Source organism: Dermacentor silvarum, chromosome 1, assembly GCF_013339745.2.
Source record: "Dermacentor silvarum isolate Dsil-2018 chromosome 1, BIME_Dsil_1.4, whole genome shotgun sequence".
Lineage (NCBI taxonomy): Eukaryota > Metazoa > Arthropoda > Arachnida > Ixodida > Ixodidae > Dermacentor > Dermacentor silvarum.
In genome coordinates, this window is record NC_051154.1 from 383,334,934 (window position 1) to 383,357,651 (window position 22,718).

Below are 22,718 nucleotides of genomic sequence, written 5' to 3' on the forward strand. Positions count from 1 at the left end.
ATGGGGGCTTCCATCTCCGCTACTACGGCCAATTTGGTCATGGAGCTAGTTGAACAGAAGGCCCTTGCCGACTTCGCTCCCGCGCCCAAGATATTCGTCCGCTACGTGGACGACTGCTTCTGCATCCTAAATAAGAATGATGCCCCATGGCTCCTGCGTGTTCTCAACTCGATAGAGGCAGCAATACAGTTTACCGCAGAATACGAGTGCGAGAGCAGCCTTCCCTTCCTCGACGTCCAGGTGGGCCGAACCGGAAATAAGCTCTCGTTTGCTGCGCACAGGAAAGCGACGCATACCGGACACTACCTAAATTTTAATTCGTGCCACCCAGCTTGTCACAAGCAATCCGTTGTTTCTTCTCTGGTGACGCGGGCAACACGCATCTGTTCAAGTGACGACGAAATCAGGAAAGAACTTCAGACAATCCATCGCGAATTAATGACGAACGGGTACCCAAAGAAATTTATTAAGACTAATGAAGATCGTGTCCTCCATCCCAGGCCATCCCAGGGCAAGTCGTTCCGAAGACGCGCCGGCGTTCCATATGTTCCTGGGGTCAGCGAAGCTCTAAGCCGTATCTTTTCAAGGTATGACCTTCGCGTTGCGCACATGCCCTCCAACAAACTGAGAAATCAGCTTGTTAACGTGAAAGATCGATTAGACAGCAAGAGCTACCCTGGTGTTGTCTACAAGATACCATGCGCAGACTGCAGCTGCAGTTACATCGGCGAAACTGGCAACTTCACCAGAAGATTAAAGGAACATCGGAGGGACGTCTGCAACAACAAGAAAGCGTCGAACGCACTGGCAGAGCACGCCGATAACCACGGTCACTGCATCAATTGGGATAACGCCACTATAATAGCCAAGGAGAAGAATCCGGCCACAAGACTACTATTAGAATCAGTGTTTATTCAGACCACGGAGGACACTATCAACAGGACAGATGGCAATCTCCCTGCCAGCTACACCCGCTCATTACGTCACATTTTAGTATAAAAAGCGACTTACGGCTCTTGCCTGCTTAGTGTGAACAAGGAACCCGTACGGGTCCCTGAAACGTCTCTGTGTATTACTTTGACTTGGTCAGTGACCGCATCTTCTTCCTCATCATGTTACCTGACCAGACGAACTTTCGTCGAATTCTTGACTACATATCATACAGAAATAACTACGGACAAGACGTCGTAACGAAGATTCGCCAGTTTGTGTCGCTTACGTCGAGAATAGCCGCCTTCAAGTGCCATTTGTCCTTCAACCGGACCTGCAAAGTGGAAGGCCTTGTTCCAAAAAGTCTACGCTTGAAGACACCGGTAGCGTCAGCGTGGGGCCACAAGATAATCCGACAAGCCGAGAAGAAATTAGTGTCAGCACGCACTCAAGAATGCCGACAGAAAATCAAGAAATTGGAAACCGAGACTTTTTTCGCAAGGCGTCAGCTCGAACACGTCATTGCTACGGACTTCCCCGACGTACAGCTTCACGCCAATTTCATGGCGACGCTAAGGGAACGCAATTGCAGACAGTCGCAAGAAAGCAAATTGGACGCACTCAGGACCGCAGCAGCCCGCCCAAACTAAAGCTGCCGTTCTCAACTTGTCCTCGTACAAGCTTACTGCTTCTGAAGCTGCCGTTCTACGCAAGGGATTGAACTTCAATTCTGGTGCCTCACCCAACCCGACGAGAATGGTCTGCGCCGTGGAGCGAGCCGTCGCACAGCTTCCTTCCGAAGTAAGAGACGAAGCTCGTACCCGCGCTATCGGTGTTCTGTCCAAGTGGCGGACACGCGACCCTCAAGCCCGGCCTTCACCGGCTGAGAAAGACGTCGTCAAGGGCCTCCGAAACAACCTCTCCATTGCCATACTTCCTGCGGACAAGGGAAATGCCGTCGTAATACTCAACAGAAGTGAGTACGATCAGAAGATGACGGATTTGCTTTTGGACGGGGATACGTACGTAACCATACAAAAAGATCCCACGGCAAGCCTTCAAACGAAACTGCAGAAGCTACTCTCCAATATTTTTAAGTTCGTGCCGCCACAGCACAAGCACCTTTACTATCGCCTCCTGTGTACCAATGGGTCTGCACCTGCAATTTACGGCCTGCCCAAAGTACACAAGCCAGGCGTTCCGCTACGGCCCATCGTCGACTTCACAAGGTCGCCGCTGCACCGACTTTCGGGTTACCTACACCAAGTGTTGGGCCCACTCGCCGGAAAAACAGCAACGCACATTGCCAATTCGTCAGCTTTCGTGGAAAAAGTGCGCGACATTTCCCTGGATGAAGAAGACGTGATGGTATCCTTCGACGTCAGAGCGCTCTTCACTTCCGTGCCTGTCGACTTGGCCGTAGCGGCGTGCACGAAGGTCCTGCTGGCGGACGAAACGCTCGCAGAGGGCACACCTTTGGAGGTACAGGACGTCTGCGAGCTGCTAGAATTTTGCCTAAGCAACACGTATTTCACCTACCGCAAGCAGTGTTATAAGCAGATCCACGGAACTGCCATAGGGGCTTCCATCTCCGTTACTACGGCCAATTTGGTCATGGAGCTAGTTGAACAGAAGGCCCTTGCCGACTTCGCTCCCGCGCCCAAGATATTCGTCCGCTACGTGGACGCCTGCTTCTGCATCCTAAATAAGAATGATGCCCCACGGCTCCTGGGTGTTCTCAACTCGATAGAGGCAGCAATACAGTTTACCGCAGAATACGAGTGCGAGAGCAGCCTTCCCTTCCTCGACGTCCAGGTGGGCCGAACCGGAAATAAGCTCTCGTTTGCTGTGCACAGGAAAGCGACGCATACCGGACACTACCTAAATTTTAATTCGTGCCACCCAGCTTGTCACAAGCAATCCGTTGTTTCTTCTCTGGTGACGCGGGCAACACGCATCTGTTCAAGTGACGACGAAATCAGGAAAGAACTTCAGACAATCCATCGCGAATTAATGACGAACGGGTACCCAAAGAAATTTATTAAGACTAATGAAGATCGTGTCCTCCATCCCAGGCCATCCCAGGGCAAGTCGTTCCGAAGACGTGCCGGCGTTCCATATGTTCCTGGGGTCAGCGAAGCTCTAAGCCGTATCTTTTCAAGGTATGACCTTCGCGTTGCGCACATGCCCTCCAAAAACTGAGAAATCAGCTTGTTAACGTGAAAGATCGATTAGACAGCCAAGAACTACCCTGGTGTTGTCTACAAGATACCATGCGCAGACTGCAGCTGCAGTTACATCGGCGAAACTGGCAACTTCACCAGAAGATTAAAGGAACATCGGAGGGACGTCTGCAACAACAAGAAAGCGTCGAACGCACTGGCAGAGCACGCCGATAACCACGGTCACTGCATCAATTGGGATAACGCCACTATAATAGCCAAGGAGAAGAATCCGGCCACAAGACTACTATTAGAATCAGTGTTTATTCAGACCACGGAGGACACTATCAACAGGACAGATGGCAATCTCCCTGCCAGCTACACCCGCTCATTACGTCACATTTTAGTATAAAAAGCGACTTACGGCTCTTGCCTGCTTAGTGTTAACAAGGAACCCGTACGGGTCCCGAAACGTCTCTGTGTATTACTTTGACTTGGTCAGTGACCGCATCTTCTTCCTCATCATGTTACCTGACCAGACGAACTTTCGTCGAATTCTTGACTACAGGATGGAATGAGGAAATATGCATTCAAAAGCAGGGTGTCTGCATCGGTTCATGTTTGGCGCCTATAATAAGTGACATTTTTGTAACCCACCATAACAAAAACCTGTCGCGTGCCTTATTGGAGCAGAGAGTGGTTAAAGTTGTCAGGTACGTTGATGACTATGTAGTCCTTTTCGAACCAGACGCACATTCAACAGTATAGATAAGCTCTTGAAAGTTTTTTTCTGCAGGCCTTAGCCCACTTACTCTCAGGCTTGAAAAGAAGCCGTCTGGTAACGTGCGGCGCATCTTAGATATTCAGCTCGAGTTCACTGAACGGCACACGTGTTCGGAGTATAAACCCAAGTAATAAGCCCCTGTTGCCGTATAAGTCCGCTCACTCGAAACTCGTCAAGAGGAGCATTGCCAGCTTGTCTTTTGGAAATGCATTAAAGAAACCCGGCCGCCATAACATCTTAGCAGTCTTATGAATTAATTGGGAAGGTTATCAACAGCAGGGCTTCCGGAGTCAGTGCAGGGTTTGGTCGTAGAGGGGCTGCTAAAGAGATGCCGTTTAGACAGTAAAACTGGGGACGTGGCCAATCAGCGGATGGAAAACAGGAGGAAAGTAGCGGTAGTGCCCTACCTGCATAAAACGATAGACATGCAGATAGTGGTCTTTTCAGCACCAGAAAAACTCAGGAAAATATGTCGGTTGACGGACCCGCACCGTAAACAAGCTGTCGGATCCTCTAAGAATCATCGCAACACTCCTGTGGGTTTCGTAGAAAGAGTGGTATACGAGCTTCCGCTGTCCTGTGGGAAGAGATTCCCGGAAGGGCAATCTGTTCGCTGTAGATTAGCTTCAAGCAGCTTTGGCAGCATGCAAGCGTTCTTCATCACCTGGACCTGTTAGTGTCACCTACATGGCCCTGTGTAACCTCGGTCAAACAGCTTGTTGTGCCCTTCTAACCGTATACGACTCGTGGTGTAACGGATTGGTTCCTCCTTCGTGGAAGTCCAGCCACCCCGTTCCTCTGTTCAAATCAGGTAAATCTCCCCTGGACCTGGCCTCCTATCGCCCCATCGCACTTGCTAGCTGTTTTGGAAAGGTTATGGACAGGATGGTACTTTCTCGCCGAGAGTGGTACCTGGAGCATTCCGAGATATACCCTGATGTTACGACCGGCTTTCGGCGTGGATGGTTCTCTATACATAACCTGATTGACTTGGTATCATCGGTACAGCAACAAAAAAGCCTAAGGATATTATCTGCGGCGATGTTCTTGGACGTGAAAGGCGCAGACGACAATGTATCGCATGAAGCTATTTTGATGCCTTTGGAAACATTGAATTTGGAGGCCGTGTCTACCAATATGTTTACAATTATTTGATGAGCAGAACCATCTTTCTACAGACAGAAGATAGTACAACAATGCACCATTGTACTTGTATCGGTGTGCCTGAAGGTGGAGTACTGAGCCCCACTCTCTTTAACCTTTAGCTCATCGGCCTTGTTGATGTACATCCGCTGTCCGTGCATCTGTCAATATACGGAGACGACATCTGCATCTGGGCATCAGGGGTGACGAGTCTACACGTATGTGCCAGGATTCAGAGAGCGGCTACACTGACGTCAAACTACCTTCAAGGACGGGGACTAGAGCTGTCATCTGAGAAGTGCTCGCAGGTTGTATTCACACGCAAGGCGTTGTCATAAAATACGTCAATAAAATCAAATAACAAGTTATTATTTTAGATAAGACCCACCGCTTTGTGGGAGTAATAATAGATCGCCACCTGTCCTGGAGCCCTCATATTGGCTGCATGAAAAAGAAACTCACCATGATCACCTACGTGGTAAGATTTCTTGCGGGAAAATCGTGGGGTGCATGTGTACGAGCGATGCTTCAACTTTATACTGCACTTTTCCTCGGGTTCATGCTCTACAGCCTATCTGTGCTGGGCAGGACCCGAAGAACAAACGTACTCGTACACGTCCTCCAGTCGATTTAAGCTCAAGCACTGAAAGTATGCCTTGGCCTTAAGAAATGTGCATCTTCAGCTGCGAATGTCGTCATCGCGCGTGATCACCCAATCACAACCTATATTCGCGTCGATTCCTTAAGAATGCAGATCAGGCATTTCGCCAGGATTTCATCGCACCACCTCGTCTCACTTCCTACTTCTAGGTCACACTCTGCGTTCAGCGATATTATTGCTTTGCATGCAGTGCTTCCCTCGAACTTCACGCCTGCAGCAAGACCACCATTACCGTTGTGGCGCCTACATCTCCTCGAAGCCCTCGTAACCATTCCTGGAATCCAAGAGAATACACCAATAGTCGCATTTAGCCCTACAACAAGCCACACTACTTTTCCTGCATGAGAAACACACCGGACGCCTTTACATTTACACAGATGGTTGTTTCTTCTGCAAGCTCAACAGGAGCACTGGTTCCCGCGAAGTCCGTCACCATAAAATTCAAGATTTCCGCATTTAATATATAGTTGCAGAAATGTATTAAATTTTGAAACCAGCTGATAACGAGCAAGACTTCGAAATGCGACTTGCGTGTTCCATGACTATGCAATGAAACTCGAAGGTGAGAAAACAAAGAACACCTCTCGCACTCCATACTTCACGTTGAGATTTTAGCTCGCGGCGTAACCGCGCCCTTAATGCACTCTAGCCCCAGAACTGCGATTACTAAGTGAAACGTACCAGTATCGTTTTTTTATTATATGGTTTAGCGTACCTGAACTGAGCAGTGGGTTAGAGGGAGCCGCAGTGGGGGACCCCGGAATAATTTTGATCACCTGGGGTTCTTTGATGCCCACCCACAGCACAATACATGACTGCTCTTGCCTTCCGCCCCCATCGGAATGCAGGCGCCTCGGTGAGGAATCGAACCAGTGACCTCGTCACCAGTGTCTTGTATAGTGGGAAATGTGGGTAGGAACAGTGCGGTTCAGTTGACGCAGAAAGCTACAATAATTCGTTGATTGACTTGTGTGTCAAATTATTCACGCTAAAGACGGACACGGAGCACACTGGACATCTAGTGGTTCATACATAATAGGAAGTGCTCAATATAGAGCGGGAACAGCGCTGGGAGCAACAATGACACCAATCCCAACTACTCATGGGGCATGCTGATCGCATATCCTTGGATGAGGTAGTCAATTTGATTTTTTAATAGGCAGAGAAAGTGGTGGTTGATTAATAAGCTGCCTTTTAAGTACGGGTTTGGCGCGCTGCCTACAGTCGTTTTGTCGCATCTTACTTGGGCACTAGTCACATAGAACAAAGCTGCCGCGCATATATCAGTACCATTTGAAACGACTGTAAACACCCGAAAGCAGAGCCGAGGGAAGGCTATAAAGAGAGTCAGAGGCAAAAGAAAGCAAAAAAAAGTATTCAGAGAAAGCAGCAGGAGACAGATAGAGCTGCGGAGTTTACGGATATACATGGATAGAACAGGCCTTCATAAATATTTCGGCCGACGAACATGGAATGATACGCAACGATACGAATAATTGCGCAATGCTGCGCAATGACAGCCGCTCAGGTGTCGCATGAGAAGCTGTGACTTTCTTGTATAGCATTTTTTTTTCAGCTCTAGAGCCACTGTCGAGATGAAAGAATGCGTAACATAAATGAATTTCAAGGTAACGTCACATCCATAATGTGTAGTGCGCATTTTTATACTAAATAAAACTGGTTAGTAAGATCAACTTTTGTTAAAAAATGGACGGGACTGGAGAGCAACGATATTAATCGGCATAAAGTGTAAGCCAGAAAAAATGTTGATGGAATAGTAAAATTTTGCATCTAGGCACAAAAAAATACTCGTGTCATAGTGAGAACTGATGTTGCCCGATGAGTGCCACACAATTCATGTTGCAAGCCGGAAATTGAGCTTGAAATCTGGTAAGTATTATGAGCGCTTGTGGGTTTATTTCACTTGACATTAAACATTTAATTCCAAACATTTCTTTATTTGGCCCGAAAAATTGCACGACGGCATTGCAACCACACGGGCGTCCTGAAATGAAGAGAGCAAGCACCATCCGTGCAGAAAAGTTTATCGGCAATTGGGCAGCACTGCCTCATGCTGCCAGAATATGCACCTGTGCGATGAACCATGAGGCTATTACTGAGGTTACTGAGGCTTCAAGACTTATATAGCCTAAACCATGTGGCCTTTTTTTATTTATGAAGTTAATGGCTCGAACTTGCATAGTTACTTTTCTAATCCCTACATCGAGTCCATTTAATATGTAGGCCTCCTTGATAGAAGCAGTTCTAAGGCAGTCAATTAATCACTGTATACTCCTCATTTTTGAGGAGCATCGAACACGATTTCTGAAACACCCTGTATGACATAACAGCTGGGCGTAAATCAAGGTGATTGCCAGGGTCTTCCTTTGCCTGTGTTCAGCGCTGTAGTTATCTCAGAAATCTCCCCATAAAAACAGGGAAACACAAGCAAGGGCAGAATGAGCGTGAGTTCTTGATTGGTGTTCAGCCTTTTGAATCTGTGAAGGAGTACTCAAGGCACAGTTGTGTATGCATGTATATATATATATATATATATATATATATATATATATACAGGGTGTCCCACGTGACTTTAGCCAAACTTTAAAAATATGCAAACAGCATTGCCTTGGTTCTTTCCAGTAGCTGGGCGAACCAAGGTAATGCTGTTTGCTGTCGCTTGGAGATACTCAGATTATTTTTTGCATTCCACATAATTACATAATAAGTCTTAATCAACTTCTCAATTATTATAATTAGATGAAAAGTGTCAATGAGAAAATTGTAGAGCACTATTGAAAACTCCCGATACAGCTTTCTGTTGCTCAATGCGTGCAACATAAAAGTGTTTTTCCGAGGGTGAAAGAAGCCCGTGAATGCACGCAAAATTGCCGGGCGACTGGCCGCTCGAATCACTTTGCGTGTATTCGCGGGCTTCCCCTTATTTTCAGATAATCTGAAAATAAAGGGGAAGCGGAATGCAGCAATAATGAAACACAGAGCACTGTGGGGCCACAATAAGTATGAGGCGGTGCGTGGAATCTAGAAAGGAGTAATGGTGCCAGCGCTAACAATCGGAAATGCCATTATATGCTTAAAATCGGATATCTTGTCGGTTTGGAAGTTAACCAAAGATCAGTAGGCCGGTTGGCTTTGGGAGCCCACGGTAATACCACAAATGAGGCAGTGCAGGGTGACATGGGTTGGGCCTCTTTTGAAGTCAGAGGACCACAGAGCAAAATTAGTTTTGAAGAAAGGCTCAGGAACATGGATGAAAATAAATGGGCGGCTAAAGTGCACAAGTATCTCTACATGAAAAGCGTGGACACAGAATGGAGGAAGAGGTCAAGGAAGTTGGCAACCAAGTACAGGATAATCGAAACTGTAAATAGACAACCAGGAGTCATCAGAAAGAGAAATAGAGACCGTGAATTGGATGCAAAGAATGGAAACAAAAAGGACAATGGAGATTTACACAGAATGAGAAGAAAGAAATTGGAAGGGAAAATCTGTGCCATAACCTTGCTATTTGAGGCTCGAGCCGGTTGCATAAGGACCAAAACAAACCGGATCAAATATTCGGAACTAGATGAGGCTTCTGTATGCTGCAGTAAAGATCCAGAGACCACTCAGCACATCCTAATGGAATTCGAAGGGATCCACCCATCGAGAACCGTAGGTAACGTGCAACTCCCAGAAGCGCTTGGGTTTAAAGTGGAAGGAAACATCAACAGATCAGCCGTAGAGATCAGCAAGAGACGATTAGAGCACTGGTGGGAAAAAAATCAGGGAAAAGATGGATACGACCTGATCTCCTAAAATCGTAGGTAGCGGTACAAGGTAAATTTTTGAAAAATAAAAATAATGAGAGGTATACAAAAATGGTAGATAAAGGACATGTATAGTATACCTGATTAAATCAAGCAGGCTAGGTGACTTTTTGTCGCCGCCCCGTTTCAAAGGGGATGCCAATAAATCATAATCATCATCATCAGGCATCTTTCACGCTCGGAAAAACAGTTTTATGTTGCAGGCATTGAGCAACAGAAAGCTGTATCGGGAGTTTTTCATAGTGCTCTACAATTTTCTCATTGACACTTATTATCTAATTATAATAATTGAGAAGTTGATTAATTAATTATGACTAATTATCTAATGAGACGGATGCAAAAAATAATCTGAGTATCTCTAAGCGACCGCAAACAGCATTACCTTGGTTCTGTTGAGCTAGGTGGCATTTGCATATGTTTAAAGGTTGGCTAAAGTTACGTTGCACACCCTGTATATATATATATAGTATTAACTGGATTTTTCAATGGGCCAAGCGTATTTGGGAAAATCAGAAGCACAACTTCGCGGTTATATATATATATATATATATATATATATATAATGAAGTGTTAAAATAACTAGCCAGGAAAATATTCCATGCATAGATACATGCTTTTTTGTGAGCCTTTGATTCACTGCATAATCGTGGCTCATTGATTTTGTCGATTTATTTGCAGAACATATGAATTCATGAAACAATATATCTTACACTGCATAATTGTTTGAAATGGGCTGAAATGAAATCGACGCTGTGGAGCAAGTGGCGTTTCCAAAACAATTCCTTGTCATTGCCAGAACTTTAGATACGTAGTAGCTGCATTAATAGTTACCACTTACCGGGATTGCTGAGAAATGCAGTCAAGATAAGGGTTAGAATTGCACACCAGTTCAATACGCCGACTATTTTCAAGGCCTGTTTCTTGAAGGAGGAGCAAGTCACGAGGTCGCTAGAGAATGGATGTGTTCTGTGTACTAGATGACGTTGTCGTGTATTTTTGTCACTGATCTCGGGGGCGTGTGGGTGTTAAAAGAGATGAGGTTGGAAAACGCATGGCAACACAGCAAGCAGATTTTAATTTCACACAAACTAAAAGCTCACTCAAACTAGCACACACTCAACAAATAAATGTTAACTAATATATAACCTAATCGTTAACAAACAATGAACACGATCTTAAACCCTCCTGCGGTAGTTCTTGGCGTTTCTCGCACGAAAATCAGGCAACTCTGGCCTACGATTATCGCGCCGCTTACGTGGAATGTCCTCACGTTTCTTGACGATGACTCATGGGGCTGTCTTCGTCCCAGTCGCGTCGCGTCTCTTTCGGAGTCGTTGCTCCCGGCGATGTTGACGATTTTGTCGCCTCGGGGGACGCCTATAACCCGATCGCTAATGCTGACGTGGCAGAGAGGCCTGACGGACTAGGCCTAACTACGTTCTCGGCCGTTGCTTCCGTCCAGCTCCTTTCTCAAATGCCGACGTGGCGTTCCGGGGATCATTGAACGCGCTGGTCTGCCAGTGAAGGGGGATCCTCTCTGGAGTGCCCGGCCTGCCGTGTGATGCTGCGGCTGATCCAAGGAGCCTCGCTCGAACATCTCCGAGGTCGACGGCTGCACCTCAGACTGCCCGCGTCATGGACTCGGCCAGACCTCCAAGTCTCCCGTCACCGTGCGTAGCTGACGATGCGACCTTCTCAGCCCAGAGCCACGTCGATAATGCTCGAACAGTGCCGTTTCTCCCTCGATTACGGCTAGGTTCACGCGCCTCGAGGTCTCGTGCCGTTCGGAACGCTCGCTTCACTTCGTTCTTCTCTTCGTTTCTTTCGCCGCAGGGCTCTTACTCATGACAGACGTCAATTTTTCATTACAACATTGTTGCTTCCAAGCCTAATTAGCGAAAATTATTTAATTACGTGCTTGATCAATGGAACTCTTCGCACACGTAATGCCCACCCGAGAGCATACAACAAGAAGCCATCGCATAACTTACATAGACATGTTTATGTCCGTGGCGTGCTTTCCATCACTGATTAATGTACATAATCGAACGGTTACATCGTGAGCCGTTAACGTCGCCTATTCGATAGAGAAGCAATAATGTTGAGACACCCGTATATCATTCACGTTTATTCGGAATCACAGCCGAGTTTCCAGCCAAGCTGGTTCTTTCAAGCAGCTGCATTACGAATTTCAGTTTCTTGTAATTAAAGCACACACTTTCAAATGTTGCCCACATATGGCTTGCCCATTTACACTGTTTCCAATCTATAACGCTTTCAGCACTCAATTGCGTTTAGTTTCTTCCCTTTGCGTTGCGTTCGTCTATAGACCTGTTTCATTATGTGACTGCCCCAACTCGTCCAACTGCTTTTTTTTTTGGCTTGAGGAATATTTTGCCAAGGCTGTACTTCAGCCAAGCCCTTCAAATTTTCCTTGCACATCAGCCATAATGTTCCCACATTTTTACCAAATTTGATCTATGCGGCTTGTCGTTGTCCCATGACAGTGTAACAAATTGTACGCTGTAATTGAAGGACTCTCAAATTCCCAACACAAAATCCATAACGTACTAACGTACATAACGTACATAACGTACTCATTCTATCTCTACAGAATATAAACGAAGTCACTAGTTTAGATCATCCAGGACACCACAGCCGTCTCACATTACACATCAAAATAGGAAGCAAACGACGGTTCTGTGGTTATTTGCCAATTTCGTTATTAATACAGAAACGTTAACGTTTCGTAACACGTTGCCCATAACACGACCCCAATTTTCACCAAATCTAAACATAGGGTGAAGTACAGTTCTCTCCGGACATTGAGAAACTTAGCGCATTTAACACGCAAATAAAATGCATTTGAGCAGTTGATGAATAATTTTTGTTTCGCAACGGCAGCAATTTATGCATACACATTTAACTCCGTATGCCAATTGACTATAATGTCTATTCCCCCTCCCCTTTCAGCAAATTTTGTTTTGGTGGCAGTTATAACTCTACCCGGACGACGGATTAAATTCTTTGCCCTTTATAAATCACTTATAACGCTCTGAAGCGCTTGCATACGTATTTAACTAAAAAGGCCGCCACTCTGAACCTAGCCTACACAGTACGCATACTTTCACTCTTAGTTTCGCCAAATACAGAACACGTTCCTCGCTCAGTTCTTCGTGGACATCAAAAATCGTGCGTGCTTCGTGAAACACATGAAAATAAGCAGAATACAAGTATTTAAAATACGTTTTTTTTTCGAAATAAGATAAGCTTTTCATTGCGATACCAATTACATAGACGGTGGATGCACAAAAATGCGCTCGGCACCACCCTTGTCGTGCTGACCCGCTCAAAGGCGGCTGCACGGCTCGCGCGCCGAGGGGTGGGGGCTCCATAGACGCGTAGTGCGTTTGGCTGCATCAAAGACGAAGCGAAGTCGGCGCACGGTCAACGCTACACTCAGTACGCCTCGGTGGTGGAGCCACGGCCGCGTTCTACCTTCCGCTTCTGACACAAACACTGTACGCACGCCCCTGCGCACTAGCTTTTCTGCTGAGATTCTGCGTTTATGCACTGTCATTAGTGCCAGGATGGGTAAACGTCAAGCTAAAGTTATCTCGCATTTCACTTGGCACTCGCTAACGCCGACGGTTTCCCGCCGCCCTCATATCGTGCACCATCGAGGTGCGACATCTGTCACGCCACTGGCGAGGCTACTAATAGCCTGGTAATTGCGCAGGCACTGTTCCGTTTACGTTGCAGCAGTTTCCTTGGGTGCGGCGTGGTGCCAAGATGTAGCACTCGCGTATAGTTCTTCTTTCTGGGGTTTTACGTGCCAAAACCAGTTCTGATTATGAGGCACGCCGTAGTGGAGGGCTCCGGATTAATTTTGACCACCTGGGTATAGTTAGAACAGTGTCCCAGTAGTCCAAGCGCAAAGGTAGACCTTACTATCGCCGTCACAGCTTAGCCCTTAGGGAGAAACTGCTAAATTGTTTCATTCCTCATGCATAATATGACCCTCGTTTTCACTCAATGTCAACTTGGTGTCATGCGCAATTAGTGTAGGCCCCTGGCAAACAGCGAGTAACGGCCTGATGCGAGCTTTCAAGCACATGCCAAGGTAACGTTTAAAGAGGCTATAATTTAACAACGCATTCAAAGTCGCACGCTGGTTGACCATAACGCCCCCCCCCCCCTCCATTTCCACTAAACTGGATATTGGCCGCAATAAAGTTCTCTCAGGACAGCGAGTGCCATTCGTAAAACACATATTTAACGCTTTGGAGCGCTTGGATACATAATTTACAGCAAATTATATAGTTATTCCAAACACTCCACCACATTCCCCATCACAAACATAAACAAGGTACCTCGTTTAAGTTGACTGAACGCATTGCGAAACTGCCTACGAATGTCGTCCCACATGAAAATAAGGAGAAATTGAGGGCTCGGTCATTATTTCCCAACTAAACGCTAAAGTATTGCCACAAAATACACTTAACATGCCCCTATTTTCACCACATGTAAACTCGGTGTGAAGTATAGTTCTCTCGGGACAATGAGAAACGCAGCTGATAACGGCATATCAAACTTTCGAACACTTTCTTAATTAATGTTTAGCAATATCTGTAATAACTGACGGTCTTGAACTTTGCCCACTCATCATGCATAAGGTTCCCCGTATCTCCTTAAAATGTCCACTTTGTGGTACTCTTTCACTAAATTGGGCAACCTTCCTGCACGGTTCGCAAAACACTCTTGTACAGCTTTCGGTACACGTCACCTATAACGTGGCCCCGATTATAGGGAAATATAGAACTGCTACCATCTTTGGTTCTGTAAGGACCGCGGAGAAACAACGTGAGCATTTTTAACGTCTCTAAACAGCCAGAGAAGAAGGTTTAGGAATTGTCATTCAGCCGCTAAATAACCGACACTTCAATTTCTTTCTGTGCGTCACACATAAGGTTCTTCACATTCCCTCTAAACATAACTGAGTTATAAGCAGTGCACTTGAAGAAACATAGACACACACAAAAGAAGAGTGTTAGAAAATTCACCGCTTCGTGCGAGTCCCTTGTTTTTTTCTGAGTCCTTGTTTATTTTATTTTTTTCGAGTGCGCTGTTTATAAATAGTTCATAAATGATCAACTAGCCAATCAGTAGGCTTTAAGCTCTAATTATAAGATGCGTGAATTATATAGTTCTCCCAGGGCACAGTCAAAACACGCATAAACGTCTTCGAGCGCTTCTAGGTTCCACTAACAGCTTCATTGTAAAAGCTTGCGAGGAATGGTGGAGGCAATGCGAACATTTAGGAACATATTTATTCTCTCTATAGTTAGAAGTTATTCATAGCATTAAAAATGAAAGCTTTATTTATAGTTAATTGGTTTTTCCCTTATTATCTGCATTTTCAGAAGTTGAGTCAGTCAAAGAACTTAAATAAAAGGTTGTGCGAGTTTGTGGGACGGGCAAGAGGTCACGCCTAGGTGACGGCCAGGCGTTAGGCGAAAGTATCATTTATTAAAAAGCGGAGCATGACCCCGAACCGTCAAATTTTAAACATTAGAAAAACTTAACGAATGAAAAGTTACTGGGAACCTAAAAGGATCTTTAACCACTTTTTGTCGAAATCGAGAAATGCAGTTGACGTTAAAACCGACTATTTCTGAAATTCTTTGTCGCAAAAAATTACTTCAATACGTTCAGCAAAAGCGGAGTTATGGCAAACAAAGATCGCCTTTGCTCCCCTTCGCGGTGCCACCCGCTCTATTTTCAATGCCTTGCACTGCTAAGGCTATGACGAAGCGGGGTGGTGCCCATAACGCACTGCCTACTGAACGTCACCGTGGTGCGCAGTGAAGTTTGATTTTGGATGTTCACATAGACGCCACCCCTTCAGATTTTGGTGCCTACGACGCGCCAAACCCAGGTACTTTGCCTGAGCTTACGGTTCAGTTAACGATGTCTCATCCCGTTGCTGTGCTATAGTGTACTACATAGGTATGCGGATCTATTTTCGCACCAAGTCACATGGTAGCACATTTGCTTTCACATGTATCTCTACAACAATCACACAATTTCTGAGGGTCCGAAGAAACATCATCTTCATGTTCGCTCCTGCGAGTATGTCGGCAGCGGGCACATCAGTTAACCGATGGATACCGCACTCCGGACACACGTTCAAAGGATTCCTAATGTAACGAACTTCGACCATGATGGCGAAATACCTCGAGGGTATGCAACTAAGCAAAGCTCGGGCCTTGAGTCACGTCACCCTAAGGTACCAATCAGAGAACTCTGTTGTCCTCCGCGAGCCGCAGCGAGTTTAGCGAGCGCGCTTGTCGCGGCGCCTCGCGGCGGCCGCGGTATCTATGCTACGCGGTAGCCTCGGCTACATGGCTACATTCATTTGTAGTAGCTAACTATGTGCGCGAGAGGGCTGGAGTTCCCGCTGCGCTCATTTGCTCCAGTCTGGGCGGGCTTTGTGGTGCGGACCAGCTTTGTCCTGCACCACCTTGAGCAATGATTAGTAGCCACATCTAAATTACGCATGTTGCGCAATAGCTCAATACGAAGCGAAGTCCGCCAAGGGGTCTAGCCAGGAGCGGCCATCAGTGAGCGCTTGTTGGCAAGCGTACGCTTGGTCTAAGCTTAGTTTCAAGCGGTTTTCAAGCGGTTCGATGCTAGTTGATTGTTCAAAATTGATAGGAATTACCGAGACCCAACGACTACGACAGTGATAAGCCGGCGGACAAAGTTTCATTCCAACGCTGGCGGGGGCGGCTGAGTGTTAGAAGGCAATAGTACGATAGTCGTACTTTCGGAATGTACGTAATTTCTACCGAAATTCAACACGCAGATTTTCGCTTTTTTAGCCTATTTATTAAACTGCTGTCGATAAATATACACACTAATAGTAGGAAGAAGCACACTAATCCAAACGCACTTCTTGATTGAAGTCGGCTATTTACCAATAGCAGCCGCGTATGGGAATCTGCTATATGACGAAATATGGCAGCCCGAAAGGAGTGAGGAGAAAGGTTCTGTTGAAAAGGGAGTGCCTAAGAAAAAGTTGACTTCGCGCTCCGCTTGCGAGCTCCGCGCGCAGCGCGCGACTGCGAAATTCTGGCTGAGATGTTCACAGTACTATGTTATTCCGCGGACTTTGGTTTGTTCACCAAGCCAGAGGCACGTTCGGGACTCCTTTAAAAGAAACCTCGCAATTTAGCGGTAGAAGCCTGGCAATGACAAATTTCTGGGTCTGGGGTGGTTCGGCATCACGCATCGCGTAGTCGGCGCCTATGGTTGAAATGGTGAGAATGAAGTCGACAGGACATGTAGTGCGTAGAGCAGATAACCAGTGGAAAATCAGTGGGACTGAAGGCATGTAAACGGTTGGGAAGCAATCCAGCCTTAGGAAGATTAGGTGTTAAGTTGACCATAGAAAATTAGTAGGCATATACGATAGGGTCGGCTCACGCAAGACAGGTAATTTAAGATCGTTGAACGAGGTCTGCGCCCCTATGCGAATGTGCAATATAATGATGATAATATGCCACTCGTGCACCTTCTACTTTTTTGCTTGTTCTGTGGCGTTGATGTTCATTTTCCGGCGCGATAGTACACGATGAAATGCGAACGGCGCGCAAGCTCTAGAAAAAATGGAATACGATGAAGTGGAACTCTCTACAAGCACTTTTGGCCAGATGACAGGGACAGATAAAAGAACCTATCAGGCCTCTTTATTGCACACAGAGCAAAGTTTTCCGAAGACGGGTGAGATAAACGGGCACATGGGTAACAGTCACACAGTTAAAGGCACCCTTGAGATAAGGAACCTAGCCGAGGAAAGCAATAATCAGGGCTTCACGCATAGCCACTGACAGCAAAAAAGAAAAAAAAAAAAAAAAAACATGCACGGGATTGTGGCAAAGATTTTCTTGAGAAAAAAAATTATTTGAAATTGACAAGTACAGGCCTCCCGCATTTTTAGTTATATCGCGCGAGAACACTATAATATGGCCGTACGTCGTCCTGAAGGGAACATCGCAATAGACGACTCTTACACAGGAGGGCGCTTAGTGTCCTTGAGAGCACCTCTGCCAGTCTCGCGGATTATCGTCGCTTCTGGCGCTAAAATGACGCATGATGGACGCTCGCGCGATATAGCAAAAAATGCGGGAGGCTGTACAAAGCAATCTGCTGAGTGAGGCCTTATGTCGCGATTGGATACTGAGCCAGATTGCCGGACGTTGTAGCAAATTTCTTTTGTAGCGTTTCTCAATTGCTTAAGCTCTGGGTACCACAAGCTGGGCACATGCCTATCTGCCTGCAAATTAGACTGAAGTGTGACAATGTAAAATGATTTATTGATTAAATCATGCGGTTTAAAATCACAAAACTACCCTGGGGCTATAAGACAGTGGGCATAGCGGAGGGCTGTGGAATAAATTTGGCCACTTGAGGTTCTCTAAACCGCACCTAAATGTACGAGCACGAGCGTTTTTGGACTTCACCTTATCAAAATGCGGTCGAATGTGAAGCTAGGGCGCAGCTATTCAAAGGGGGGGGGGGGGGTTGAGCTTGCGAAATGCCACGCATGCCTCTAAGGTTCTCAGATAACGGAGCAACCAGCTGCGAGAACACTGCACACAAACACACACACACACACACACACACACACACACACACACACACACACACACACACGCGCGCGCGCGCGCACACACACACACACAGACACACACACACACACACACACACTCACACAGGTGCGCCCACGCACACACACAAAACAGAAACAACATAACTTTTTGCTAACGTTGTGAAGCTGCATGGTACGCGCACGGCCGGCACACACTTCTACAGCTTTGTAAGGTTAGGCTCGCTGGCTTTATATTTTGAATAAATACAAGCAAACATGGTCAATCGTGCAAAAGACGGAGTGAACTTGCACCTACTCGATGAAACGTTGCCTAAGCTAACAAGGATGCGGCCATTTAAGAGTTCTGGTCATGTTCTTCGTTTGGCCACTTTGTGTGCTGTCCAAGCAAACAGGTAGAATGGTGCGACTATTGAAATTTCCGATCCGAATCGACTATGGAAAATTTTCCGACTTTTACACAATGTTAAGCAGAAAGATTGCGTGGAGTCCTTCAGTAAGATGACTGTTTGGAAGATAATTTCATGTAATGCCGCTCACAACTCGACGTCCGATCAACTGATGAGGTCGTCATCAACAAATGACTTATTTCAGTACTCTGGCGCAGCATAACGGTAGTAGAACGTGATGACATGCGCGTGAATTGTTGTGTTTGTTGAGGAACCAAGTACAACTCTCCAGCCCCGCACGTCGGTTTAAATAATTGCAACCGGGAGGAGATTGGTGAAATAAAAAACGAATTTGCCTAAACCGAAACAACCACCTAAAGGCGAGATATTCCTTTTGAAGATTTTGAAGCTAATGTAGAGATGTTACCTGCTCTGTGGGCTTGCTGAGAAAGTCGAGCCTCTTTGCAACATTCGCAGCAGTCCTGCAGCAGTATCAATTGGAACAGTCCCTTGCTTGCATGTCTTTCTTCCACAAGACTCTAAAAGGCGTTATCCATTATCTTGGAACAAAAAGCAGCGTTCAACAAATGCGAGCAGTGAATTCTCGAGTGAAATAGTAGGAACTATTCTATTCGTATTCAAAATATGAAATATACGCACAACCCTAAGCATAGGTCGTAATATAGTTCTCCTAATTATAGAGCTACTCGGAGCAATCTTAATATTAGCTTATCAGTTTCCCCTCAAGCTTTGTATAATTAGTAATTAATAGTTCTTCTGTCTGCACCTAAATGCTACAAATCGAAATCACACGTAATTTTCATGACCATGTCATCTGCTGTTCATCATGCATCCTTGCTTTTACTTACCTTTAATTGCTTTTTTAGACACCGCTTCCGAATGCATTGTAATCATGTTATGTACATAAACTGCTGAAGTCCCAAATTTGACCCGTCATTGAAAAGTACTGCATGAGAAAACTATCCAAATCAATATCTACGCGTAACAGAAAATAAGAGTCTCACCTAATGCATCGCCGCTGTACTACAATGCGGGTGATCGCAAGCTATCATTCTCGAAATATATTGTCGTTTCGTTGTGGCCCAAGTGTAGACCATGGTCATAATCATCCAGACTGTGATTCGACTGGCCGCACGCGTAGACATGGAACCAAACGAAAAAAAATTGCCTCCTGAACTAAATTGAAAACAACAAAGTACTAATCGCTCTCAAATATTCAAATTAACCATAAGAATCTACAGATGTGACAAGGCCTCCGCGGAGTTGTAGCACTCAATTAAGCGGAAACGCCCGTAGAGTTTCACAGACGCGCACCGATGTTTTTAAGAATGCACGATGCGAGTTGAAAGTTTATCCAAATGTAGCCAAGAACAGGTCCTCTGCATTCGCGCTGGCATCGTTAGGTCTGAGCCAGCCGTTAAATGCAGGTTGTTGCCCTGTCTTTCAACGGCTGACGTTGTTGTTATAGCATTTATTCATGCTCGATGATAATCAGGTTGCGACAATAATGCCTCTGTCACGCTTAAGATATCTTGACGTTCTCAGGGGAGGCGTCACCAGAAGAATTCAACGAATAACCAAGCCCAATGAAGTACTGCTCGCAGAAGACCTGCTATGGATGTTACATATGTCGCACCAGGTAGTAGTCTCCGTTTACGTATTCATTTTGTAGCATTACTGATCACCCTCTGTGCTAAAAGATCCGTGGCGCGGGAAATAATAAAGAGCAAGAGCGTACGGCATTACTTTTTAAAGCGGAGTAAACGAATTTGGTTTAGTAGAGAAGCGTATTCCAAAAAGACGAAAAAAAAAAAACGCAGCGTACAGCACTGATCTCTACTATGTCTTGCCCGCTTGAGTAAGAGATCAGTGGTGTACAGGGTGAGCGCTGTGTCCTTTTCTTCGCTATGAACTATTTGAAATTTCAGTTTCTGACGCTTTCGTTGCCTAGCGTGCAGCGCAGACCTGTTGAAGGACGCGTGTGCCATAACATAACAAAATTATCCCATTTTAACTTCGGGATTGCTCCATCTTCCACGAGCAAAATTGCCTAAGGTACTTCTGCTGCATCTGGTATTTATATTTCGCAGTTAATTCATGATATGGAAGGCACACAGTGGCAGCAAGCGTACCGTGTGCCCAGAAGGAGCTCGTGATAGTTCTAGACAAGTAATTTTGGTCATAGGGCGCAATATATACTTCGCGAATGCTCGACGCACTCACGCCGAGCAGACACGAGGCAAAAAGCGGTAATGAGTCCATTAGTCATAGACAAGGAAAGAATGGTTGCAATTCAGTACCAATATTCACAAACAAATTTCTACGCAAGCAATGCTCTAAAAACAAGCAGTAAATAACCAAGATAGCGAAACTAATATTAGCAAAGCTGACTGGCTGATGCGAAACAGTTGTTATGAAGGTAAATTTTATCTTGAATAAAGCACGTATTTCAGATGCACACAACTTTCTCCATTCGGTTCCTAATTTACACAGTTAGGTAAGCTATCCACGTATTCACTCCGAAAGCGACGGCTTTAGGGTAGAGTATGACATCGTAATTCGCCCCGTGCTTTTGTCACGACCACCATCGGATGCCGCTGGCTCCACACAAAACACACGGCCACTGTCCTTTCACACGCTTTCACGTCCCTTCATCTCCTTGGGCCAGAGGATCTCGGCGCCCGAACCAGTCATTTTGCGTGCGAACTTGCTCTCCAGCCTTTCGTTTTGATCCTGCGTGAGGTAGTTGCGCCAGTCTCCCACGCGACCGCGGCGGATGAAACCCGGCATGTTTTCTGGTCTGGTGCTGGCCCACTGTTCGGGACGTTGCGCCTTCATTGCGTCGAAGCTCGCAGCGGCCACCAGAGACCCCAAGTCGGGAGATTTCCAGTCGGCAGGGAAGCACGGCCTGACGTGTTCGACGAGCCTACCGACCTGTTGCAGAGTTCGTTCCATTAGGTCTTCGTAAGTCAGTAAAAGCACGTTCTCCTTGCCCCGATGGCGCCAAAGTGACAGCAGGTGGTCGTGGTAGTCGGCGGAGTCCACTTCTCCTTCCAGGAAAGCTTCGAAGAAATCGTCGAAGCTACCATCCGTGAAGTGATAGTATTTCTCGAAGCCCCGTACGTGGTGGTACAGAGATACGCAAACGTCCTTTGGATTCCGCAGCACACAGACGTAGCGGGGCTCGGCATGCCACGGCATCACGTCGAAGGACAGATGCGTCTTGATGGGCCTAGGCGACTTTTCAAGGGTGCTGATGAGGTTGAGGCCCCCCTTCTCGAGGAAGGGAGCGAAGCTGTCCAGTCGGCTTCCGGGAGGCAGGGGTTTCATGTCGTGGACGAGCAGGTACAGCATGTACTGGACCCAAGTGGTGCCCGACTTCGGGTAGGTCATCAGGATTATGTCGTCGGAGCGTGGTTGGTAGCTGCAGGCGCCTTCGAACTCTGACCACTCGAAGCCGTCCCGGGGAAAGACCCAGCCCGTAGCTTCGTGACGCTTGTAGGTCGGTCGGCGAGTCTCCATTATATCCAGCTTAGAAGAGAGCGTCCTTGCCTTGGTCGGCGACTTTTTCTTCAAGAAAACGCTACGCACCACCTCTTCGCCACGCGCCTAATATAGCCGCCGCTTCTCGCCGCCGCTTCCCGTTCTGTCGACACGGCCTTGCGACAAGCCAGACAGGCGGATCAGTGCGGACGCCGTCTCTAATTGCGGCAATGAAGATACTTCCCGCTGGAGGCACAGTTCGCTGAAACCGGAGAGAGCGCGGAGCGTTGCTAGCCGCCCCCGCGAGCGCCGAAACACTCGAACAGGCGTTGTGCGATACACAGCGCCAAGCGCCACCTAGTAGCTTTAGGAGAAAGTCGCCGGCGCATTCGTTGTCTGCTCGTCGCTAGGGGCCGCCACGCATTGTCTGCTCAATGCAAGGAGGTTATATAGCGTAAAAACCGGAATATAGGTCGAGCTTTCGTTAAAAAAAAAAACGCGGCAAAAAGTCAACCTCCGTCTTATATACCGGTCATTTTTTACCGGTTTATACCGGCTTTTCTAAATTTTTGAGAATAAATGCTTGGGTGTCCGACCTATATTCCGATCCGACATATATTCTGGTTTTTACGGTATTGGACTTC

General features: G+C 46.4%; 2 protein-coding genes across 2 annotated transcripts; one reads left to right on the top strand and one right to left on the bottom strand.

The window, feature by feature from the left end:
- LOC119446019 (uncharacterized) lies at window positions 1–5,948 on the top strand. The gene is made up of 3 exons (XM_037710331.1): window positions 1–240; window positions 1,612–2,745; window positions 5,871–5,948. The coding sequence occupies exons 1-3, from the start codon at window positions 1–3 to the stop codon at window positions 5,946–5,948; spliced, it is 1,452 nt and encodes a 483-aa protein (XP_037566259.1).
- Window positions 5,949–20,999: 15,051 nt separating this feature from the next.
- On the bottom strand, window positions 21,000–22,388 carry LOC119437505 (sulfotransferase ssu-1). Its single transcript, XM_037704514.2, has one exon. It carries the CDS (start codon window positions 22,111–22,113, stop codon window positions 21,223–21,225), a length of 891 nt encoding a protein of 296 aa, XP_037560442.1. The 5' UTR covers window positions 22,114–22,388; the 3' UTR covers window positions 21,000–21,222.
- Window positions 22,389–22,718: the final 330 nt, after the last annotated feature.

What these genes read in the sequence shown, in the direction of transcription:
- LOC119446019 (XM_037710331.1), top strand. Translation starts at nt 1, where the DNA reads ATGGGGGCTTCCATCTCCGCTACTACGGCCAATTTGGTCATGGAGCTA. An exon ending in TTCCCTTCCTCGACGTCCAG is followed by an intron (nt 241 to 1,611) that starts GTGGGCCGAACC and finishes TCCTCGTACAAG; the next exon opens with CTTACTGCTTCTGAAGCTGC. An exon ending in TTCCCTTCCTCGACGTCCAG is followed by an intron (nt 2,746 to 5,870) that starts GTGGGCCGAACC and finishes CTTTGCATGCAG; the next exon opens with TGCTTCCCTCGAACTTCACG.
- LOC119437505 (XM_037704514.2), bottom strand. Translation starts at nt 22,113, where the DNA reads ATGGAGACTCGCCGACCGACCTACAAGCGTCACGAAGCTACGGGCTGG.